Genomic DNA, 24353 nt, shown 5'->3' with positions numbered 1-24353 from the left:
TTGCAAATTTAGTATCACTTTTCTGAAGTCCTTTAGGTTCAAATAACTTTTCTTTCCCAAAACTTTTATTTTTAAAAATATATTACACATAGGAATGAATACATGCATATGTTTGTAAATGCAAAAGTCGACATAGTTATGTTTCCTTCTTCCCATTTCTTATGCCTGGAGATAGCCTCTATTAAACATTTTTAGTATGTCCCTTCTCCTTACACAAAGAAAAACTTATTAATATTTTTTTAGTTGTAGATGGACACAATACCTTTTATTTATTTTTATGTGGCTGAAGATTGAACCCAGTGCTTCACATGTGCAAGCCAAATAAGCTCCCCTGAGCCACAACCCCAGCCCAGAGAGATTTATTTTTGCTCAGTTTCAGAGGTCTGTTCATAGTTGGCATTTTCAAGCAAATGCCATAATTTCATGTTTCTTTATGGCTGAGTAATATTCCATTGTGTATATGTACATTTCCTTTTTTTTTCAAAAAATATTATTAGTTGTAGATGGACACAATACCTTTATTTAGTTTTTTAGGTGGTGCTGAGAATCAAACCCAGTGCCTCACACATGCTACAACCCCAGCCCCATATATACATTTTCTTTATCCACGCATCTGTTGAAGGGCACTTGGATTGGTTCCCTAGCTGTGCTATTATGAATTGAGCTGCTATAACATTGATGTGGCTGTGTCACTACAGTATGCTGATTCTAAGTCCTTTGGGTGTATGCCATGGTGTGTAGGACAACTGGGTCAAATGGTGGTTCCACTGCAAGTTTTCTGAGAATCTCCATACTGCTTTCCAGAGTGGTTGCACCAATCTGCAATCCCACCAGCAATGTATAAGAGCATATTTTCATAATAGAGTCTGGTTGTGTTATCTTTTGTGCTCTAACAAGTTTTTGTTGTTGTTGTTTGTTTTTCAGATGCCAGGGATTGAACACAGGTCCTCACAGCACTTGCTAGAAAAGCACCCTCCCACTGAGCTATACCCAGCCCTCTAAAAAGTTTTAACATCAGAATTATGACAAATGAATAATAATAAATAATTTAATATTTCAGCCTGTCATGGAAGAGTTCCTAAAATAGTTCAGAGATCTCACCTGTAAAAACATATTGTTTTGTGCCATTTTTAGCATAGCTATTTGACTTTTAAAAATTGGGGGGGGCTGGGGATGTGGCTCAAGCAGTAACGCGTTTGCCTGGCATGCGCAGGGTGCTGGGTTTCATGCTCAGCACCACATAAAAATAAAATAAAGATGTTGTGTCCACCGAAAACTAAAAAAATAAATATTAAAAATTCTCTCTCTCTCTTTAAAAAATTTTTTTTAATTATTTGCTCTAATTTAAAAAGTGTTCCTTTTAGAGGAAAGTCTATTCAAAGTTCACCTCTTCTCCAGTCAATTCTGATGTCAAGTCAATTTATTAAAATCACACTTTGTTCAGATTTTCCAGTATTTTACAAATACACTGAATTTTAAGTTTTTTATTTAACTGGATACAAAACATACATCATAATATTCACCCTTTTAAAGTGTATAGTAGTTTCCAGCATATTCACAAATTTGTGACATCTAGAACAGTAATTCCACATTTTCATCACTCAACAAGAAAAGGGTCCTTTTCAGTTTAAACATATCATCATTTCAGTTTTTCATTCTCAATACCATCTATTTGTCATCTTTATTTCATCACTGGAATCAGTAAAATTTGTCTCCCTTTCTCTTTTCCACAAAATAATTAAAATTTTTGCTTTTGATAATTTTTATTTCTTCTTTTTATAATTAATAATCACTTCCTCCTCTCAAAATACACTTTTGCCTATTTTAGGTTCTTGGATTCCATTGTAATTTTATTTGTTAATAATCTTTACAGCACTTTGATATACACATGTACATTAAGTTAAAAATCTTCGATACAGCTTTTATTGCCACAGGTTTTTCAACAGTGTTGTCAGTTTCATTTGCATCTGAATAACATATACAAAGTGATATATTTCCTTAACCCATGTTAATTAAGAGGAGATACTGAACTAACACTCAGATATTTGATGGTCATCTACTTTTACTATTTTCCCTATTCTGTGCAAAGAATGTGATCTGTATGCTTTCTACTTTTTTGGAACCAATTAAGAAAAATATCAACTCTTCTTGCTATTGTGACAGTTGTGATTTTAAACTGCCCATCGCTATAACCAAGGCATTCTTCCTACAGCATGAAGGATGAAGTCTGAATAAAGACTACCCACATAAATCTTTTTTCCCTTTTAAAATTCCATACTGACCAAGGAGTAGTAGGGGAAAGGTGTTTCTTTCCCATAGTCACTATAATTATTTTTCTTCTTCCTTTATGAATTCTTTGACAAAGTTAAACAATATGGTTAAAGTCCTTCCCACAAATCATAATGAAGATAATTATGAGAACGAGTAGATCAATGATAATAGAGAAAAACATTTATTAAACATATACTAGTTGGTAGGAATAGATCTAAGTACCTTGAACCAATTCACTGAGTCCTCATGGCCAAACCAATTCATACACGATTGTATATATTTATACATAAGAAATAAAATACGACTAACATGTATAAGAAAAAATGTGTTAAGTATCTGGAAGAATAAACACTTTTGTAAACAGTGATTACTTTTCCAATATGGCATTAGGATTTGGATTAATGAAAAGGAACAAAATAGTTTATAAAGAGAAAACATGACTAATTTCAGCAATTAAAATAAATGTTTTAAAGGAAAAACCAGGCATCTAAAGATAAAAGCTTACACACTATAAAAATTTAGAGACAATCCTAACTTGAATAATAGTCATTTAAAAAAGTTATATGTCATTAAAAATAATAAAAACCTACATTTACTAAAATGGCTATTATGTTTTTGGCATAATAAAAGCAAGTGACGTAATGGCATACATGCCATGACTTCACTTCCTTAAAATATCATGTCTAGCAGAATTTGCTCTACCAAATTGAGAGCAGTCATCTATAGCATAACTATAATTCATTTTGGCTTTTTTAGCTTCTGCATTTTTATGTTTTATATTGTTTTACAATAAAAGTATAAACTTGTGAAATGAAACAAAAAAATTAACACTGACTTCAAAAACAAAGTTATAGCTGGGTACAGTGGCGCACATTTGTAATCCCAGCAGCTCAGGAGGCTGAGGCAGGAGGATTATGAGTTCAAAGCCAGCCTTGGCAAAAACAAGGCGATAAGCAACTCATTGAGACCCTTTCTCTAAATAAAATACAGAGTCGGGGATGTGCTCAGTGGTTGAGAGCCACTGAGTTTAATCCCCAGCACTGACCCCCGCCCCAAATTTATAATTCCACAAGGAATTTCAAATTATGAAAGGTCACACAATTTAAACAGTGTGATACTAATGCAAGAACAAGGCTGGGGCTGTAGCTCAGTGGCAGAGAGCTTGCCTAGCATGTGTGAGTTACTCACTGGGTTTGATCTTCAGCATCATATAAAAATAAACAAAGCATTCTCTCCATACAAAACTACAAAATTTTTTTAAAAATAACAAATATCAGAAAAGGGAAGAACTCTAAAATACAAGCAAATACATACAAGAATATAATATAGCACCAAACAATGGGGGAAAGAAAGAATTACTGAACAACTGGCATTGATTGCTACAATATGGAGGGGATATCAATTTAGACTCTAAATTCATATCCTAGAGTGAAATGCATTTGGATTGAAAACTTGCATACAAATAAAACATAGATACAGGGTAACTACCAAATATGAATTTTTGTCTAAAACATTAAGATGATAAGAGTCATAATTTTTATTATTAGTTAGTATGAATTCCCTGATGACGAATGAGATCTGAGCCACTACTAAAGGCCTTCCCACATTCCTTACAATTATAGGGCTTCTCACCACTGTGAATTCTCAAATGTCGAGTAAGATTTGAGCATTTATTGAAAGCCTTTCCACATTCACTACATTCATATGGTTTTTCATCTGTATGGATTCTCTGATGCTGGAAAAGTTGTGAGTTCTGAGTAAAAGCCTTCCCACATTCAAGACATTCAAAGGGCTTCTCACCAGCATGAATTCTCTGATGTTGGCGAAGTTGTGAGCTCTGAGTAAAAGCCTTCCCACATTCCTTGCAATTGTAGGGTTTCTCACCAGTGTGGATTCTCTGATGGTTAGTAAGTGCTGAGCCACTGCTAAAGGCTTTGCTACATTCCTTACACTCATAGGGTTTCTCACCAGTGTGGATTCTCTGATGCTGAACAAGTTTTGAGCTCTGAGTAAAGGCTTTGCCACATTGCTTACATTCATAGGGTTTCTCGCCTGTATGAATCCGAACATGTTGAAACAGCTGAGAGCTCTTAGTAAAGGCTTTCCCACATACTTTACATTTGTAGGGTTTTTCACCAGTGTGAATTCGCTGGTGATCAATAAGATTTGAGCAATAACTAAAGGCTTTCCCACACTCCTTACATTCATAGGGTTTCTTACCAGTATGAATTCTCTGATGTTGAGAAAGGTATGAGCTACAACTGAAAGCCTTTCCACAGTCTTTACATTCAAAGGGTTTTTCACCAGTATGAATTTTCAGATGCCGAGTAACATGTGAGCCACAACTAAAGAATTTCCCACACTCCTTACATTCATAAGATTTTTCACCAATATGAATTCTCTGATGTTGAATAAATTGTGAGTTCTGACTAAAGGTCTTTCCACATTTTTTACATTCATAGGGTTTTTCTTCATTATTCATTATTTGATGTAGAGTAATGAAAGACTGTTGAATAAATGTGGGTACATATTCATTAGAGAATACTTCTTGACTTAAAAGCCCATTTTGTCTGGCAAAATGACTTCTATATTCTAAAACATTTCTAAAGCTGGAGTATTCAAGGCCAGGCTTTGTAAGTCCCATTATCTCCCTCTGGCATGACTCTATTTCATAAACTTCTTTCTTTAGAGATAATAACTTGCTTTCACACATTGATTCCAGGTCTGAAAGAAAAAAAAAAGGGCTAAATATTCTTTTCCCCTCTTATTTGTGAAAAGTTAAATTTTATGATACAAATGGAAAAAATTAAAGTAAAAATTGTCTTGGGCTGAGGATGTATGTAGCTCAGTAGTAGAGCGCTTGCCCAGCACATGTGAAGCACTGGGTTCAAACCTCAGTACAACATATAAATAAATTAAATAAAGGTATTGTGTCCATCTACAACTAAAAATATTTTATTCTTTTTTTTAAAATATTTTTTTAGTTGTAAATGAACATAATACCTTTTTTTAAAGTTTTTAATATGGTGCTGAGGATCAAACCCACACATGGCTCACACATGCCTCACACATGGTAGGCAAGCACTCTACCACTGAGCTATGATCCCAGGTTGACAACTAAAAATATTTTAAAAAATACTATCTTGTGGGTAAATGACATAAAATTCTCAGTTACTGTTTAATCTAAAAAAAATAAGCAAGAATGAACAGAAATTAATAAGATATAATTCAGGAAGCAGAGTGAGAAGAGTATGGAAATAAGTTACCACAATGATTTTCAAATACAGATGTGGGTCAATATCATCTGGAAAGGTTAGTAAAAATACAATGCTTGAGCTATATACTAAAACATGACTAGTCATATACACATGTACACATCTATATAACTGTGTGAGAAAGAGTACATTGTCATACTATCTAACAAAACATGGATACTTTTTTGGCCTCCATTGAAGGTCTTCTAAGAGAACAAAATACACACTCGGAAGATTCTTTGGTATTCCATGGCATAATAAAAAGGAAGTTTTGGGGATGGGGTTGTGGTTCAGTTGCAGAGCACTTGCCTAGCACATGTGAGGCACTGGGTTCAATCCTCAGCACCACATAAAAATAAATAAAATAAAGGAATGAGTCTATCTGCAACTAAAAAAATTAAAAAGCAAAAAAAAGAAAATTTAGCCTTTTCCCTATTTTTTGACACAGAGCTTTAAAATTCCTTGGAACTTCATGAAATAGCACTGTTTTGTTATGCCAATGAGGTGAAACAGGGTAATTCTTAGCTTCTAGGGACTGGTCACCAGAAAGATCAAGAATGTGATTAGAGCTGCAGCTTTTCGACTGCCTGATCTCTATAAAGGGGAGAAAGGGTAAAGACTGAGCTACCAATTGTTTAATCAAGCATACCTAGTAAAAAAAAGAACTCTGGACACGATATTTCAGTGGAAATTTCAGCTGGTGAATGCACTGATGTGCTGGGAGTGTGATACACTTGATTCCATAAGAGGGTATGGAACTTCTATCCAGAAGCCTTCAAGATTTTGCCCTAGTATGTTTTCTTTATACTAAAACTCTAATCTTAAATATAGAACTTTATTGAGTTCTATAAATCCTTCTATCAAATTATTGAAGCTAAGGTGGCCTTGGAAACCTCTGAATTTATAGCCATTTGGTCAAATTGCATGCCATCTGAGAAATCCCAACACTTGAGGCTGGCTACTAAAGTAAGAGCAGTATTATGGAGGACTATGGGTTTGCACTAATATTGTCAAAATTGAATTGCAGCACACTCAGTTGGGGTAGAAACAGAATAAACACTGTAATATAGAATGTAGCAGATAAATTTGAAAGCAGTAATAAAGGGTTATCCATATGGAGGATGAGCCAGAGACAGAGTCTAAGGTATTGAACTAATTTAATTAGCAGATAGAGAAACTCAGAATAGTTTGTGTGCTGAGGATTCAATGAAAATACTATTTGCTCTGGATTTTGTGATGGTGATCTTAGGATAAGAGAGGTCTGAGACTGCTCATGTACCATCCCAGTGACTGAGTTTAAGGGAGACAGAAAGGAATTAAGACACAGTATACCTGGGCACAGTGATACATACTTTTAATCCCAGCAACCCAGGAGGCTGAGAAGGGAGGATCACAAGTTTGAGGACAGCCTATGCAATTTAGCAAGGTCCTGTTTCAAATTTTTAAAAAGTGCTGGGGATGGTAGCTCCGTTTTAGATAGCCCCTGGGTTCTGTCCCCAGTAGTAAATGAAAAAAAAAATTTTTTTTAAAGACAGTATAACGCTACCATAGAAAGATGTCAGGAACAGATTAATGAAAGTTTAGTGCTAATTCTAATAGTTAATTACAGAAAATATGGTTTAGATATGAGGTGTCCCCCCAAAATTCAGTGTAAGACAATGCAAGAATGTTGAGGTGAAATGATTGGATTATGAGATATATAACCTCATCAGTGAATAATCTATTGATATGGATTAATTAGATGGTAACGGTAGGCAGGTAGGGTGTGGCTGGAGGAAGTAGGTCACTGTAGTTGTAATCTGCTGTTTATTTTGTTCCTGGTGATCACAGCTCTATCTCCAGGCTTGCTGGCTGCCATGTCCTACGCTATTTTTCTTTGCCATGCTTTTATGCCTCACTTGGGGCCTAGAGCTACGGAGATGGCTGACCATGGACTGAACTTCTGAAACTGTGGGCCGAAATAAACTCCTCCATCTAAATTGTTCTTGCCAGGGTATTTTGGTCATAGTGACACAAAAGCTAACAAAAACACTAAGTGTTCCCAGGCAATTATTAAACCTCTGAAAATCCTCATTTCTTCATCTGAAAAAGGGAAATAATCCTTAATTTATGATTACTTGGAGAATAAGAGAAAAATGATTATAAATGTCTTGGAGGTAAGTACTCAGTATCTGATAGCTATTATTTCAGTTTTGATTACAAAAATAGATTGATGTTATTTTGAGGAATAATACTGTAATTTTTTTTCTCATTTCAGTTTTGATTACAAAAATAGATTGATGTTATTTTGAGGAATAATACTGTAATTTTTTTTCTCATTTCAGTTTTGATTACAAAAATAGATTGATGTTATTTTGAGGAATAATACTGTAATAGCTATTATTATAAGAGACTTTTTTTTACTAAAAATGAGGATATTAGGCAAATTAAATGGCTCAAAAACATCCAAACAAAATGTATCTCAAGTCAGCAGCAGGGAATTTGGATCTTTAGAAAACAGATTTTCCCTCCTATTGGAGCCTTCACAGGGGTTCTTCCCTTTGTCTAAAGTTTTCTTCCTTATGAACATATACAGTAACAAGACATAGCAGTAAGCCTAGTATTACAATAATTCTAAAATATAGATAAGCATAAATAATTCAACATGTTTACAATAATTATTAAGATGATACAAAAAAATCTGTGATTTCCATTCATTTTGAAGTCACAGGAAAGACTAATAAAAATGTCATAGCAACTACAGTTAGTTGCATACATCACAACAGGAAAAATGCTGTAGAGGTTACTAAATATAGATATTCATGTTTTTTCTTATCCAAGTTCATAGATTTCCAAATTTTATCAAAAGAATCCAAAATTAGGAGTTTCTGAGCAAGAATAATCCTTTATAAATACAATCAAGCTGGGTGCAATGGCACACACCTGTAGTCCCAACTACTCTGGAGGCTGAGACAAGACAACTGAAAGTTCAAGGCTATCCTCAGCAACTCAGCAAGATCCTATCTCAAAATAAATAATAAAAAAGGTCTGGGACGTAGCTCAGTAATAAAGTACCTTTGTGTTCAGTCTCCAAGACAAAAAAAAAAACCCACCACAATCATGTCACTCTGCTCAAATCATACAATGGATGCACATTTCAGAATAAAATTCAACCCTATCAAGACCCATAAGACACTAAATCACCTGCAAATACCCCCCATCCTCCACCTCTGCAACCAGCACAGAGGTACACATATACCTTGCTACTTTCCCATATCCACTTATATAATTCCCTTTTTAATCACTGGCAACAGCCACTGTGGTAGAAGCCAAAAAGCTTTATTCGCAGTCACTTTATTCTTCTTTTCCCTAAATCTCTTCTACCAGATATTTGCTTGTTCCCACACCACTTTTAGACCTCTATTAAATATTACTTCATCATAGAAGCCTTCTCCAACCTCCCTTCATGGCACTTATCACCATCTGATTATATATGTATAATATATAAATATAATGTATTAATATATAATGTATAAATATTTATATAAGTATACAGTAAAGGAGCAAAAACTTTTTTTTTTGTTCTTTTAGTACCAGGGATTGAACCCACGGGTGCTTTATCCACTGACCCACATTCCCAGCCCCTTTTATATTTTAGTTGAGACAGGGTCTTACTAAGTTGCTGAGGCTGGCTTTGAACTCATAATCCTCCTGCCTCAGCCTCCCTAGTCACTGGGATTACAGGTGTGTGCCACTGCGCCTGCCAAAAGAGCAAAAACTTCTAAGACTCTATTTTAACTACTAATATTAACTCTAATATTTTAACTACTAATATTAGACTCTAATATTAACTACTATTTCAGTATAGATTAAATCTATGGCTACATATTTAGTCCTTGAACAAAGTACCCTAACTTCTCTTACTAGATAAGAAGATATTAAGCATATATTTTATAATATATAATTATAAATTATATAATAATGGTAATTATAAATTACAAATAATACTACAATATGCCGACTTATAATGTTCAATTATATAACTATAATTATAAATTACATAATATTTAATATAATTATATATTTATAAATAATACATATTTTTTATAAATGACATATGTTTATACTCTGCTACGATTTGAATGTCTCTGATCCAAAATTCAGGTGCTGCCAATGTCACAATATTAAGAGGTAGAGCTCTTCCCTCACGAATGGATAAAGTGCCCTGATAAAGGCACTTGAAGAAGGGAATTGGTTCCATATTGCCCTTTTCTTTTTTTAATTTTTTATTCATTTCTTAGTTATTGGCGGACACAACATCTTTGTTGGTATGTGGTGCTGAGGATCGAACCCGGGCCGCACGCATGCCAGGCGAGCGCGCTACCCCTTGGGCCACATCCCCAGCCCCAATATTGCCCTTTTCTTATGTGAGGACATACAAGGTAAGCCCTCACTAGAGATGTTAATACCTTGATCTTGGGTTCCCAGCCTCCAGAACTGTGAGAAAATAAATTTCTATTCTTTATAAATCACCCTATCTGAGGTATTCTGTTACAGCAACACAAAATGGCCTAAGCCATTTTCTTTCCTACTAGAAAATAGATTCTAGAATATAGATTCCCAAACTATAGAGCTTTGAGTGTTTTTATCAATACTAAATCATAATAACTGGACCAATGCTTGGTATATAGTAGTGCCCTTCCAGTTCTCCTACTTCATCCTAAATTTCTCTTTCTCTGCCACTCTCTCTTTCTAGTATAGGCACAGATTTGGTTTTGGCCCTGATAATATCTCTATGTATAATGTATATGTATAATGTATAATGTATTATGTGTAATGCCTGCAATCACTTCCAAGGCTCCAACTACTATTTTTTTTAATGTATATTTTTTTTAGTTATACATGGACACAATATCTTTATTTTGTTTATTTTTATGTGGTCCTGAGGATCGAACCAGAGTCTCACACATGCAAGGCAAGCACTCTACCGCTGAGCCACAACCCCAGCCCCTCCAACTAAGTAAGGATTAAATCCCCTCCCATGTATTTAGTCCATGACTTTCTGCTAAGCTCCCTAATTGGTTTCTCTCTTACTGTTTTATTCTTTTTGGAAGTTATTTATGGATACATTTTAGCATCACTTTTTTGTGTAAGTGTTGGTACTGGAGATTGAATCCAGGGTTGCTGTTAACACCAGGTTACACCCCTAGTCCTTTTTATTTATTTTGAGACAGAATCTTGCTAAGTTGTCAAGGTTAGCTTTGAACTCGTGAGTCAGCTTGAGTCTCTGGGATTGCAGGCCTGGGCCACCTGACCCAGCTAGACTGCATTTTTTTTTTCCTCTTTCCACATTTAAAAATTGGTATAGATTTTGCATTTTTTTTTTTTTTTTTGGTACCGGGGATTGAACCTAGGGGTGCTTAACCACTGAACCACATCCCCAGCCCACTTTTATATTTTTATTTAGAGACGAGTCTTGCTGAGTTGCTTAGGGTCTCGCTAAGTTGCTGAGGCTGGCTTTGAACTTTCGATCTTCCTGCCTCAGCTCCCAGAGCTGCTGGGATAACAGGCAGCTAACTTTGCATTCTTAGAGTGGACATAATTAGTAAACTGCAGCACTGAAAGAGTTCCCTTACACAAATTAAGAAATAAAAGATGATAAGAGGAGGAAAAATCCAAGACAAACTGGTAAAAGAAGGCACTGACAGGCAGCTAGAGTGAAGACTAGTACTTGGGTGCTTGAAATTAAGGAGTATTTGAAAAGAATGTTGAAAGAGTAGGAAGTAAGGGAAGGACTGAAACATGCCACTTGTAAACTCATGTTGAAATAACTTAGTTTCCTCCATAAGCCTAGCTTCTGGAAGGGAGCTTCCAGGGTGACATCTTGAAGGTGCTCTTTCCTCACTGACTAACTGAGTTAGTACCTGTAATCATTTCTCACTTACCTGAACACAGGCCTCTTGTAAGCTCTCTGCCCACCATCCAGGGCTCTTTTCCTTGTTCCAGTAAAGAGATCACTTGAGGCTTAGGAATGTAAAATCCTGCTCATGAGAAAAGATATGGCACACGGTTATGCTGTGGGGAAATGAGATCCAGTCCCTTGCTGATCAAGGAACAGGTGCCACTACAGGAACAGCCAAAGAAGACAGAGACGAAGCTTCAGCCATAGCCCTTGGAGCTGCCCATTTCCCACGCTTCCTTTTCATTCCAGCTGAAACATTTATTTGAGAATAAGAAGCAGAAATTCAGCTGATTACTTGAAAAGCTGCTGAGAAATTCACTGTAGTAGAAGCAGACATTCCAGAGGAGAACTCTGAATTATTGGTAGAGATGCCCTTACCCATCGAAACCAGATTGCTATAGTTTTCCAACATCACATCTCTGTACAAGTCCCTCTGAGCAGGGTCCAGGCACTCCCACTCCTCCTGAGAGAAGTCTATTGACACATCATTGAACACCACTGATCCCTGAAACAATAAACATATGTACTAGCTTTGTGATAAAAAAAAATACTTCAGCCAGGCGCAGTAGCACTTACTTGTAATCATAGTGATTTGGAAGGCTAAGGCAGGAGGATCTCACGTTTGAGGCTAGGTTTGGCAACTTGGAGAAACCCCATCTCAAAATAAAAAATAAAAAGGGCTTGGGGCTGGAGTTGTGGCTCAGTGGTAGAGCCCTAGCCTAGCACGTTTGAGGCTCTGGATTTGATCCTCAGCACCACATAAAAATAAATAAATAAAATAAAGGTATAAAAAAATAAATACAAAGGGCTGGTCAAGCATGGTGGCACATGTCAATAATCCCAGTGCCTCAGGAGGCTGAGGCAGGAAGAACACAGGTTCAAAGCCAGCCTCAGCAATTTAGCGAGACTGTAAGCAACCTAGTGAGATCCTGTGTCAAAATAAAAAAAAAACAAGGTGGGGGTACTGGGTGTGTGGCTCAGTGGCAGACTGCCTGTAACCTCAACCCCAAGTACTGCCAAAAAAAAAAAAAAAAAAAAGAAAGAAAGAAAAGAAAAAGAACAACTTCAGAGACTATTGTGGTTATATTGTGTGCTAAAGCAAATGAGTAATTATGTTGTTTTTACTGAGAAATAGTATCTGAATTTTTTGGTGGGAGGTGGGGCTCCGTGGTGCTGGGGACTAAAGCCAGGTCCTTGCACATGCTGGATAAGAGCTCTCCCAGTCTTTTTATCCTTTTTTAAAATTTTGAGACAGGGTCTCACTAAGTTGTCCAGGCTAGCCTAAAACTTGAAATCTTCCTGCCTCCCCTCCAAGTAGCTGGGATTATAGGCACGTGCCACCATGCCTGGCTTGAGAATCAGTATCTTTGGATCTCAAAAATAGGGCTGGGGATGTGGCTCAAGCAGTAGCACGCTCGCCTGGCATGCGTGGGGCACTGGGTTTGATCCTCAGCACCACATACAAATAAAATAAAGATGTTGTGTCCACCGAAAACCAAAAAAATAAATATTAAAAAAAATTCTCTCTCTCTCTCTTTAAAAAAAAAATAGATGCAAGTCTAGCAGGACTGAAACATGCTGCTGCATTATTTCAGCCACTTATGTATATCTTTCTGTGCTAAGGCAACCTTAATTTATTGTTTCGGTATGTTAGTTGACCCAAAGAGCGGTTGGCAATTACATAGAAAGAATTGGAGAATACTGATTTTTTTTTTCTAATACAGTGTGTAACTGTGTTTAACACAGATATTTTACATTGTTTCTATAAGTAAAAACATCACTCTTATTTAATATCTTTTAAAAAATTTTTTGTTGTAGATGGATAGAATGCCTTTATTTTTATGTATATGGCGCTAAGAATCAAACCCAGTGCCTCATACATGCCAGGCAAGTGCTCTGCTACTGAGCTACAGCCCCAGCTCTCTCATTTAATATCTTGCTGTTTTAAGTTAACCGGGGCAGATCTTCTCCTTTGATTGGTTTGTTTTCTCTGCAAGGAGTCATGGAATGCTACACTGGATTGTCTAGAAAAAGCAGTCTCTTTATAACACAACTTCTATTAGTTAGGATGCTTAGGGAAGAGTTTTCTGGTAAGTCAGAAAATTCCCCCCCTTTTTTTCCCTATTTCAACACTGGTTGAAAAAACAAAATATTATATTTTTTTGTCTTAACACAGTTTCCTAGGTGAAATTGAACTGTTTCTTGATTTGAGATCACTTAGCGCTTTGGGATCATGATTTCTAAATATTAGGGATGATCGTAGGATTGCAGGTATTGCTAGTTAATTGAACTGGATGTAGCTCCTAAGATGAAGCAGGGTGTGTTCCCTGGAATTTTCCTTTTCAAATAAATCTCTCAATTTAAAAAAAAATAGATGTGAAAATAATAAGTTTACTTTACATTAAACAAATGAACAAACAAATCCTGTCTCTGTCCATTGTGATGGCCTAGAAATAATCACTGACCCAGGAGCACAGAACACTCCAAGTTCTGGATTATAGTTTTCTAAGTATCACTTTCAGGGAAAGAGCTAATTTTCAGGATTAAATAAAAAATGCTCAGGATGAGTGCGAAAATCTTGTTAGAACACGAAGCAAGATATCTACCATAAACTGTTAGGATCATGCTGAAAACACTCAGGAGTCATTTTGAAGACTTTCCCTTGGCCCAAAATGGTACAACTTATGTATCAAATTATAAGGATAATTACTGAAATGGACTAATCATGTTAAAAACGTCAAATCCATGAGGTTATAATAATACTGAAAAAACTATTGGTAAGTTTTGGAGAACTGTAAGAAGCCAATGCATTATTTTGAAAACTGGTGAATAAATGCAAAAATTTAAATACTCTTTGCCACATGAACTGTTCTTTGTTGATGAGGAAAAATTTTGCTTTACAGAAGAAGGAATGCCAACATTAAAATACCAGTATGCAACCCCTAATGAGTTTAACAATAATTGTCAATGGTTGCTACATTATAAAAAGAAACAGAATCATCTATAATGTGACTTCTAATAGAATTACCCTTGATCTGTGAAATGTTCTGATCAAGTTTTTTTTTACACTTAACTACCAATTTTCAGAAAACATTTAAATGGGACCACAGTGATTCGATCAGTAAAATTCAGGCAGTGGACAATGAAGTTTATTTACTTACATTCCAATAAAAAGACTGCACAGAAAGAAGAGATGGATGGGTATCTACAAAATTAGAGACTCAAGAGACATACCAATCAACTGCAATGAACACTCCTTATCTGGATTCTAATTCAAATAAATGCTTTAAAAATAAGAGAATTATGAAAATATGAACACAACCAGATACCAATGGCCAAAATGGTAATAATAAATAATAAACAATCCTTGTCTTTCAGAGGTAGGTATCAATTTCTCTTTGCTTCAAAACAATCTACATGGAGGAATAAAGGTAAGGGAGGAAACATAAAGTGGAATAAATGAATAAGATGAACTGTGAGCAGACAGCTGTTGAAGCTGGTGGTTATGTGGTAGTTCTTAAGACTACTCTACTTTGTATATCTGAAAAATTTCTGTAATAAAGTTTAGTTTTTAAAGGCAGGTGATAGAGAATAGTTACAACAGACTATCTGCAAGATCCTAATCACATATGTAAAATTGATTTAAACAAATTTGTGAAAGAACTCTCTTGTGAGGAAAGGAAGCAGAGAGTGCTGATATAGCAAATCTAAATCTGCACATACATTGCAAAGAAATAACTAGAAAATGTCTAAACTTGATTGATCAAGAAATAGTAATATATGAACATTAATTTAAAATATGGGATAAATTCCATTGCATCAGCCAAAAGAAATGAGGGAATCTGCCTTTAGACAGCAGGACAAAGTGAAGAGGAGGGCCCCACTCTTTAAACATTTCTTAAATTTTTTTGTTTTTTTAAACCTCATTAGCTTTTTTTTTTTTTTTTTGTAGCTGTAGATGAACAGCATGTCTTTATTTTATTTATTTTTTATTTTTACTTGGTGCTAAGGATCAAACCCAGTGCCTCATACATGCAAGCAAGCACTCTGCCACTGAGATACAGTCCCAGCCCTACTTTTTAAATTTTTAATATGTAAAACTTGACAAATACAGCAGGATGTGGTGGCACATGCCTGTAATCCCAGTCTGGAGGATGAGGGAGGAGGACTGCAAGTTCAAGGTCAGCCTCAGCAACTTAGTGAGACCTTGTCTTAAAGTAAAAAACTAAAAAGGGCTGGGATGTAACTCAATGGATAAGCATCCCTGGGTTAAATCCCCAGTACCAAAAAAAAAAAAAAAAAGAAAAGAAAAATTGATAAATACATAAATTATACTTCACTCCTGTGATTCATTGCCATAAAAATGATTTCCTATTAATATAAATTCTTTATTTTTCTTGTGGCAGAATTTCTTACAACATATACTACTGGACAAGAATTATAAGGTCCTTCTGAGCTTTGATAGAATGATCTCAACAACTTAGGCATTTGCCAAACTCATTATAGTCACCTATCATTTCTATCCTTATTTCTGAGATAAAAGAAAATTGATGATTCATAGAGAAATTCATCATGTCACAAACTTCTTATTACCTTCAAATTGGACTTGTCTAATGGATACTGGTACAGTATGGATCTTAAATATCTCCCAAAGGCCTGTGATTAAAGGCTTAGTTCTCAGCTGGGAACTACTGGGAAATATGAAAAACAGGTCCATGAAGAAGTCTTCTAGACATTGGGGAGTATGTTCTTGAAGGGACTATTGGAAGTCCAGTCTTTCCCTCCTGTTTTTCTTCCCTTCAATGAGGTGAACAGTTTTACTCTACCACATGATCCCTGACACAATAGGCTGCCACACCACAGGCTCCAAAGCAATAGTGTCATTTGATCATGGAATGAAACCTCTGAAACTGAGACAAAATAAAACTTTTTTGCTTTACAAGTTGATTATCTCAGGTAGTTTGTTATAGTAACAGAAAACTATTACAAAATGCCCTAACAAAGTCTCAGAGATCCATATCAGCCAGTGACTCCATGATTTCCAACACCTCATAAACTAGGAGATCTTTCAAAAATCTAACATTTGGAGCTACCAACACCACCTTTCATCTTATCCTATTGGAAAATGACAGTATGTACACATAATCTTGGCTTTTTCCATGCTTGTTCCTAGCTAAGCTACTCATAGCTCTATTTTATCAAATCACAGTCCAGAAAGGAAAAATTCATTTTAGAAATCTACTCAATTTTTGTTTCTTTCCTTTATATTGCTAGGAATTGAACCTTGTGTATGCAAGGCAAGCCCTCCACCAACTGAGCTATGTCCCCAGCCCCACAAATCTACTTTTATTTCTCTAAATAGATACATTTTCTCTCCATCACAGTCCCTGGGAGAAGGCTGAGAAAAAAGATGCTCAGTTATTTACTAAAAGAAATAATAATGCTGATTGAAAAAAAAAAAAAAAAAAAGGACACTGAGGAATGGTATAGGATTATCTAGCTAGTATGAGAGGGAATGGGGACCAGGATCCTGAAGAGGAACAGTTATCCAAAAATGTCAGGATAAAGAAAGGAAATGCACACATCATTTTTTTTTCTTTGGCAGAGGGGTCTTGCCAAATTGCCCACACTGGCCTCAAACTTGCAATACTCTTACCTCAGTCTCCCAAGGAGCTGGGATTCTGGTATGTGCCACTGTGTCTAGCTCACGTTTTCTTTCTTTCTTTCTTTCTTTTCCTTTTTTTAAAGTAAGTAAATGTCAGCAAGAAAGAAAATGCATTGACTCACCTCAGCCATGGCTTTCAGTATTGCAGGAAATGATCAGTCCTCAAGGCTGTTCTCCTGAGAAAAGACACTGTTCTGAGAAGGCAAGACTAGGGAAACAAAGAAATACTCTAGATACTGCAATGACCTTATAGTTCTCAGGATGGTCAGATAAAACCACTTCTACTTCCCTTGATCTACAACTCTACTCTGGGAGCATGGAACAAATACTACTTCTTTCTCAATTCTAGAAACCCCAGGTTTTAGCTGCACCAAAATAAATAAATGCCAGGAAACTTTTGACTTGCTTTTCCATTTAGTTTTAAAAACTATAGAGGTATTTTTCTTGAGACAGCATAAAAAGAAAAGCTTATGAGTTGGGGGTATAGTTCAGTGGTAGAGTGCCTACTTAGCATGTGTGAGGTCCTGTGTTTAATCCCCAGCACAAAATAAGGAGGGGAGAGAGAATGAAAAGATTAACTTCAGGAGTTCTCACATCTTTATGATTTTGAGTCTTGTTTTCCTTGAACACAAAATAACTGTCTATTTATTAAAGTCAATGTCTGTGTTCTTCAGGAACACACAAAAAAATTTTCATATGGATCATGCTCATTTCTTATTCACATTATTACTAGATTTTTTTTTTTTTGTACTGAGGATCAAACCCAGGGTTGATTAACCACTGAGCCACATTTGCAGACCATTTGATTTTTTTTTCTTTCCAGAAAGGGTCTTGTTGAATTTAGGGCCTGGCTAAGTTGCTATCAGAAATAAAGCAATTGTTTTCTAGTTTCCCATGTGGTACTATTTTTGTAAAAGCTTTATGAAAAATATCTTAAATAAAATGTTGATAGTGCTTCTCCCTGATTTTAATAAGAATGATTTTATTATTTCACCTATTAGATATTAGAGCTTATTTGTTTTTATGGTTGGAGATTGAACCCAGGGGCACCCTACTGCTGAGCTACTAACCCCATAGTTAATGCTTTAGACCAGCTGGGTTCATCTTGACAAATTTGTTCATTCATGGAATTCTTTTTCAGTTTGGGTCATCCTCCCTCCTCCCCTCCTTCTCTTTCCCATCATTCTCCTTTCTCTACTAATCTACCTAGGCTCATCTTCCTTCCTCCCTCCTTCCTTCCATCCTACCAGGGATTAAATCCAGAAGTGCTTAACCACTGAGCCATATCCCCAGCCCTTTTTATCTTTTATTTTGAGACAGGTTTCAGTAAGTTCTTAGTTCCTCGATATATTGCAGGGCTGGCTTGGAACTTGTGTTCCTCCTGTCTGAGCCTCCTGAGTTGCTGGGATTATAGGCATGCACCACAGCTCCTGTTTATTTCTTTATTTTTATTGGTTCTTTCTACTTATATATAAAGGTAAAATTCCCTGTGGTGTATTTATATATGTGCATAACATGATTTTTAAAAATTCATTCCACATTTCTTCCCCTTTCGTATCCTTCCTCTCTCTCTCTTGAGCCCCCTTCTTCTATTCTATAGATCTTCCTTGTGTCTTATTTTGAGATAGGGTCTCACTAAGTTTTCTTAGGGTCTCACTAAATTGTTGAGGCTGGCCTGAAACTTGCAATCCTTCTGCCTCAGCCTCCCAAGTTGCTGGGATTACGGGGGTGCACCACCATACCTGGCTTTAATACCTTTTTAACACACAAGTTTCCAAACATACACAGAATGTTTGGAAACATTCTTTGTACTTTAAAAAGTACAAAGAACCCTCATGAGTCTACTAAACAGATTCAACAATTATTGTTATAGTCAATATTATTTTACCTAGACTCCTACCCACTAATTTTAGGTTACCTTTATTTTAAGAGCTTTCAGATATACCATATGTAAAGATCACTTTAAGTCACCTACCTGAAGTGTACAAGTCAGTGTTTTTAGTGTACTCATCACAATGTAGTTTTAGTACATTTTCTTCTCTCCTAAAACAAAATAAACAAAACACTTATTAACAGCCAGTCTCCATTTATCCATTTTCCCTATCCCTAAGTAACCACTAATCTGCTTTCTGCCTCTACAAACTTGCCTACATGTTTTCAGTTCATATAAATGGTATTATATATAAACTTTATGACTGGATTATTTTATTTAGCATACTTTCAAGGTGCATCAATGTTGTAGCTTGTATCAGAGCTCCCTTCCTTTTTACGGCCAAATAATATTCCACTATGAATATGTCACATTTTGTTTATCCATTTTTCAGTTGATAGGCATTTGGGAAATTTCCACTTTTTGGCTATTTTGAAAAATGCTGCTATGAACATTCAGGTACAAGTTTTTATGTGAATATGTTTTCAATATGCTTGGACATATAACTAGGAGTAGAACTGTATGGTAATTATGTAACTTTTTAATAACTGCCAAACTGTTTTCTAAAGTGCAATTTCTCCAAATGTTCATTGACACTATTGCCTGTCTTTTTTTTTTTTTTTAATTGTCATCCTGGTAGCTGTACAGTGGTTATCTCACTTTGGTTTTGATTTGTATTTTCCTAATGAGTAACGAAGTTGAGTCAGGATAGCATTTTTTTATAACTGTATATTTTTTTAGTTGTCGATGGAACTTTATTTATTTATATGTGGTGCTAAGAATTGAACCCAGTGCTTCACACATGCTAGGCAAGTGCTCTACCACTGAGCTACAACCCAAGCCCATGGATACCTTTTTAAAAAGAACCTAACTCTTGGGGCTGGGGTTGTGGCTCAGTGATAGAGTGCTCACCTAGCACATGCAAGGCACTGGGTTTGATCCTCAGCACCACATAAAAAAAAAAAAGATAAATAAAATAAAGGTATTGTGTCCACCTACAACTAAAAATATTTTTAAGAATGATATATACTATACATACATGGGGAATTTATAAGAAGGAAATAGATCAAAATATTGACAGTGGTTATTTTTAGGGGGCAGGCATTATCTTTTGCCCTTTGTAACTTCCTGTTTTCCAAATTTTTAAAAATAATCATGCTTCAGGTGTGTATATGTGCTTAAAAACAACTTAGTACACAGGAAAAAACCTTATCTATTTTCTAAATTAATATGTGAACATTATGTAGAAGAAAGGGAGAAAAATGGAATCTGTACATCCACCCTGTGGTTTCCCATCATTTTCTCAGATGGAACAAATTTGAGAACCAGGACACTTAATGAGTCTATGTTAAGTCAGACCATCCAAAAGAAGAAAAGCAAAACTCAAACCCCAATGCACCTTATATTTGGCTTGATCAACAACTATTTCTCTTTCTTCCTCTGGGTACCTCTGGAAAGGCAGAGATGAGTAAGAAAAAAAGAACTATGAGATGCCAGGCATTTTTTTTGTGTGTGATTTAGACGGACCTGATTAGAGCTCACTCTGAACCCACAACTACCACCATGGAAAGAAGAAAAAAGAAGGAGGTCAGAGGAATCTGGGCTATCCTGAGCATTCTGGTTTGAGAAGAGGAGTGAAGTCTAAGTTGTCCAAGATCAGAATTTGTCCTGAACTCACAAGGACCTTTTAGGATAGAGAGTTGGAATCACAAGGCAGTCACAGGCACTCAACACCTATATTTCCAATGCTGCAGTCACTTATCCACTATAGGTGAACCCCATCTGTCCTCTCAGGAACACATCACCCAAATAATACCAGTACACTGTGCTCACACACAGTCCACCCTAAGGATACACAATCACATCCACACATTAACAGACCCCTCCAACACAACACCACACAAAATCATACCGCGCTACAGAGTGACTATCACATTCACTAGAGCCACGCACCCACAATTCCCTCCAGTTCTCCTACTGGGCACTACACACAATCATACATTCAAAATAACACAATGGCCATGTATCCGTTACCCTGGCACAAGCATCACAGGGCCACACACAGTTACATAATCACTTTCACACATTCTCACATAGTCACAGGCATCCAGTACACGGAGTGGTTCTAACATTCATACAATGACGCACACAAACCTCTCAGAGTAACAATCACAGATGCAGAAGCAGATTCTCCACGCCCACCCCCACATCCACATGTCACACAAAGTGAATAAGGTCACACACAATCGGTCCAACCTCGGGGACACGACCACATTGTTAACAAAACTACAGGAATGTGCAGTCACACAGGCACACACAGCTCTGCGCACGGTCAGTCACAACGACACACCCACCAGAGGAACATAAAATCACATCCGCACACACACTGCGCCCCACAGTCACATAAGGTCACAACCACACCCAGAGGCCCACACCTCGCGACCGCTCCCCTGGCCAGAGCCAGTCCCAAGTTCCTGACATCCCAGACCTACCACGAATGTCCCTTCAGACGCCCAGGGATGTTCCTGCGCAGCCTAGTGGGGCCCCGGGTGCCTAGGCCGCTCGCTGCGCACTTTCCCTGCCCTGGAGGCCGAGGGTCCCGCAGGCAAATGAAGCGGCCGCCCCGTCCTCGCGGGGGTTTCTGGGAAATGTAGTCCGCAAGTGCCCCTCGTGGGGGAAGATGACGCCCATCCTCTAACTCCTCCCCTCGCACCGCCAGAGTCTGGCCCTGGGTCTCCGTGGTGGTTAGGAAGTCTTCAAGGTAAAAGCCCACACAAAGCCGGACAGCCATCCTGTCCACAAGATTCCTCAAATGCACAGGCCAATCTCAGGTTGTTCCCTGGAAACTGTTCAGATGGAAATGAGTGGAGCCGCAAGAACTTCTGGGAAATGTAGTCAAGCGCCGGAAAACATAAGTCGCACGGCCAAGAGGAGAAAAAGTTGCTTTTACAGGCTTTCTCAGCTGAGCTGCTGACGGTGAAGACCGACATTACCTGGGTCCTGAACCTTTCTAGTTGTTGTAACCAACTCCGAAGTCTCAGGCTGGCTCACAGAATCTCCAATTTTGCATTCCTAGGGTGATAAGCTGAGCCATAGTATAGGATATACGATTCCATTTGTATGGAATTATACAGGCTAGGCAAATAAATACAAACACGGAGTATATTAGGTATTAAGGACTGCAGAGCTAGGGGACATTGTGATTGATAATAGATATAGGGCTTCTTTGGGGGAGGGATTAAAATATTCTTGAAATGGATAATAATGCTGTTTGCTCAACTCTGTAAAATACCCAAAGAAATCAAATTGTACACCTTCAAAGAGCTTATTTTATGGTTTGCGAATTATTTCTGTGTGTGCATGTGTTTGAGACAGGGGTCAGCTCTCTATAAGGAAAGCCCCATTCTTGTCCGCAATGCTAATCCAATAATGAGGACAAGGTTTTGAGGAAAAGGAAAAAGTTTTATTGCTTTGCTAGCAAAGAAGAAACACAGGGGACTCCAGTCCGCGAGGCTGTGATTCTGACAGGGCTTTTAGAGAAATGATTGAAAGGCTACTTTCTAGCTGTGCTCTGTCAGAGACATAGTTCATTTTGCAGGCTTGTTTTCCCCAAGCTTAGGGTGGGAGAGAGAAAAAAAAAAGAGGGGAAAATGTCAGTTTTAAAGTAAGTAACAAGGGCTGGGGTTGTGGTTTAGCGGTAGAGCACTCGCCTAGCATGTGCGAGACCCTGGGTTCCATCCTCAGCACCACATAAAAATAAATAAGTGAAATAAAAGTACTGTATCCAACTACAACCAAAAAATAAAAATAAAACAAAGTAAGCAACAGTAGTAGAGCAGCAAAGTTTATGTTCAAGGCTTGAAACAGACCCTGTTACACTATGTTGCCCTGGCTAATCTTGAACTCCTGGGCTCAAGTGATTCTCCCCTCTTAACTGCCAGAGTAGCTGGCGCTATAGTGTGTGCCACCATGCCAGCAAGTGTTTTTGCTACCTGCAGCCTAGCCTGGGAACTGCTTGCATCCAGGCTTGCTTGTAGTGTTCAGCCAACCACCTTTATAAGAAATAGACAATGGAAAATGGGAAAAAAATAATTTTATACAGTTTGATTAAACCGGGGAGAAGCAGCTGGATTGTTTCTCTGCTGGTCCTATAGAAGCTGCTCCAATTTATAAGAAAAACATCAGTTGATATGCATGTGTAGATTTAGTTAAGCTCCACATCTGAGAACTTGTTGGTGTTAGTTTCTTCCTATCTTTCCTCAGTATGAGGATGTTCAGAAGCTAAAAGTTTGGAACTTTTTATTTCAAAAGTGGGTGGGTCTGTTTCATTTTTTAAAAATTAACTTTACTGCTGGATATGGTGACACATATGTGTAATTCCAGTGACTCAAAATCTCAAGTTGGAGGCCTCAGCCTCAGGGTATTAGTGAGACCCTCAACAACTTAGCAAGAGCATGTCCCAAAACAAAAAATTTAAAAGGAAATAAAAAATAAAAAGGGCTGGGAGTGTCACTCAGGGCTAGAATGCCCTTGGGTTCAATCTCCAGTACCACAAAAACAAACAACACTTTGTTGAGCTTCACTTAAATACAATAAAATGCACATATTTTTAAGTGAATTGTTTGATAAGGTTTAACAAATGTTAAACCATCATAATCAAGCTATAGACTATTTTTATCCAATTTGCCCCCAATGTTCCTATGACTTTCTTCAATCATGCCCTATCCCTACTCCCCAGGTGAAGCATCCACTAATTTATATTCTGCCACTATAGAGTAGTCCTGTGTATGAGTCTTGCTTATCTAGAGTTCCATATAAGTGAAACTGAGATGAAGACAGTCCTTAGTCTTATGGGGTTAACAGAGATACCATAAATGGGGACTTAAAAAGTACACCAATCTTGCCAGGCACAGTTGGGATGGCTATCCCAGCGGCTCAGGAGGCTGAGACAGGAGTATCAGAAGTTTAAAGCCAGCCTCAGCAACTTAGCAAGGCCCTAAGCAACTTAATGAGACCCTGTTTCAAAATAAAAAATGAAAAGGGTACCCCGGGTTCAAGCCCCAGTACCAAAAATAAATAAATAAAATAAAATAAAATAAAAATTCTGTACAGCTTTGTCCTTTGTTTAAGCCAGGCTGGAGTTTCTATCTCTTATGTGCTGCCTTTCTTTGTACTCAAGTTTGAGAATAAAAAGCCTTGTTCTGTGCCAGTCTGCCTTTGATTCTTCTAACAGCACAAGAGCCCACAGAGTCACCAATAGAATCACAAAGCAGGTGTACTTTTTTAATCTGT

The 24353-nt window shown here is 37.0% G+C and overlaps 1 protein-coding gene across 3 annotated transcripts; it reads right to left on the bottom strand.

The window, feature by feature from the left end:
- Positions 1-1469: 1469 nt before the first annotated feature.
- Positions 1470-21671, bottom strand: Znf383 (zinc finger protein 383). 3 transcript variants are annotated; one of them, XM_077793055.1, is made up of 6 exons: positions 21554-21671; positions 19107-19174; positions 17254-17339; positions 11845-11971; positions 11450-11545; positions 1470-4995 (listed from the first exon to the last, which is right to left on the bottom strand). In XM_077793055.1, exons 3-6 carry the CDS (start codon positions 17260-17262, stop codon positions 3815-3817), a joined length of 1413 nt encoding a protein of 470 aa, XP_077649181.1. In that variant the 5' UTR covers positions 17263-17339; positions 19107-19174; positions 21554-21671; the 3' UTR covers positions 1470-3814. The 3 variants fall into 3 exon arrangements, with proteins under 3 accessions (XP_077649181.1, XP_026235057.2, XP_077649182.1); XM_026379272.2 differs by having other exon boundaries at positions 17254-17307; XM_077793056.1 differs by lacking the exon at positions 11845-11971 and having other exon boundaries at positions 17254-17307.
- Positions 21672-24353: the final 2682 nt, after the last annotated feature.

The sequence above is a fragment of the Urocitellus parryii genome, chromosome 15, assembly GCF_045843805.1.
Source record: "Urocitellus parryii isolate mUroPar1 chromosome 15, mUroPar1.hap1, whole genome shotgun sequence".
In the NCBI taxonomy this organism is placed as follows: Eukaryota; Metazoa; Chordata; class Mammalia; order Rodentia; family Sciuridae; genus Urocitellus; species Urocitellus parryii.
The sequence above is the reverse complement of the archived record's forward strand: the minus strand, read 5'-3'. Positions and strand labels throughout refer to the sequence as shown.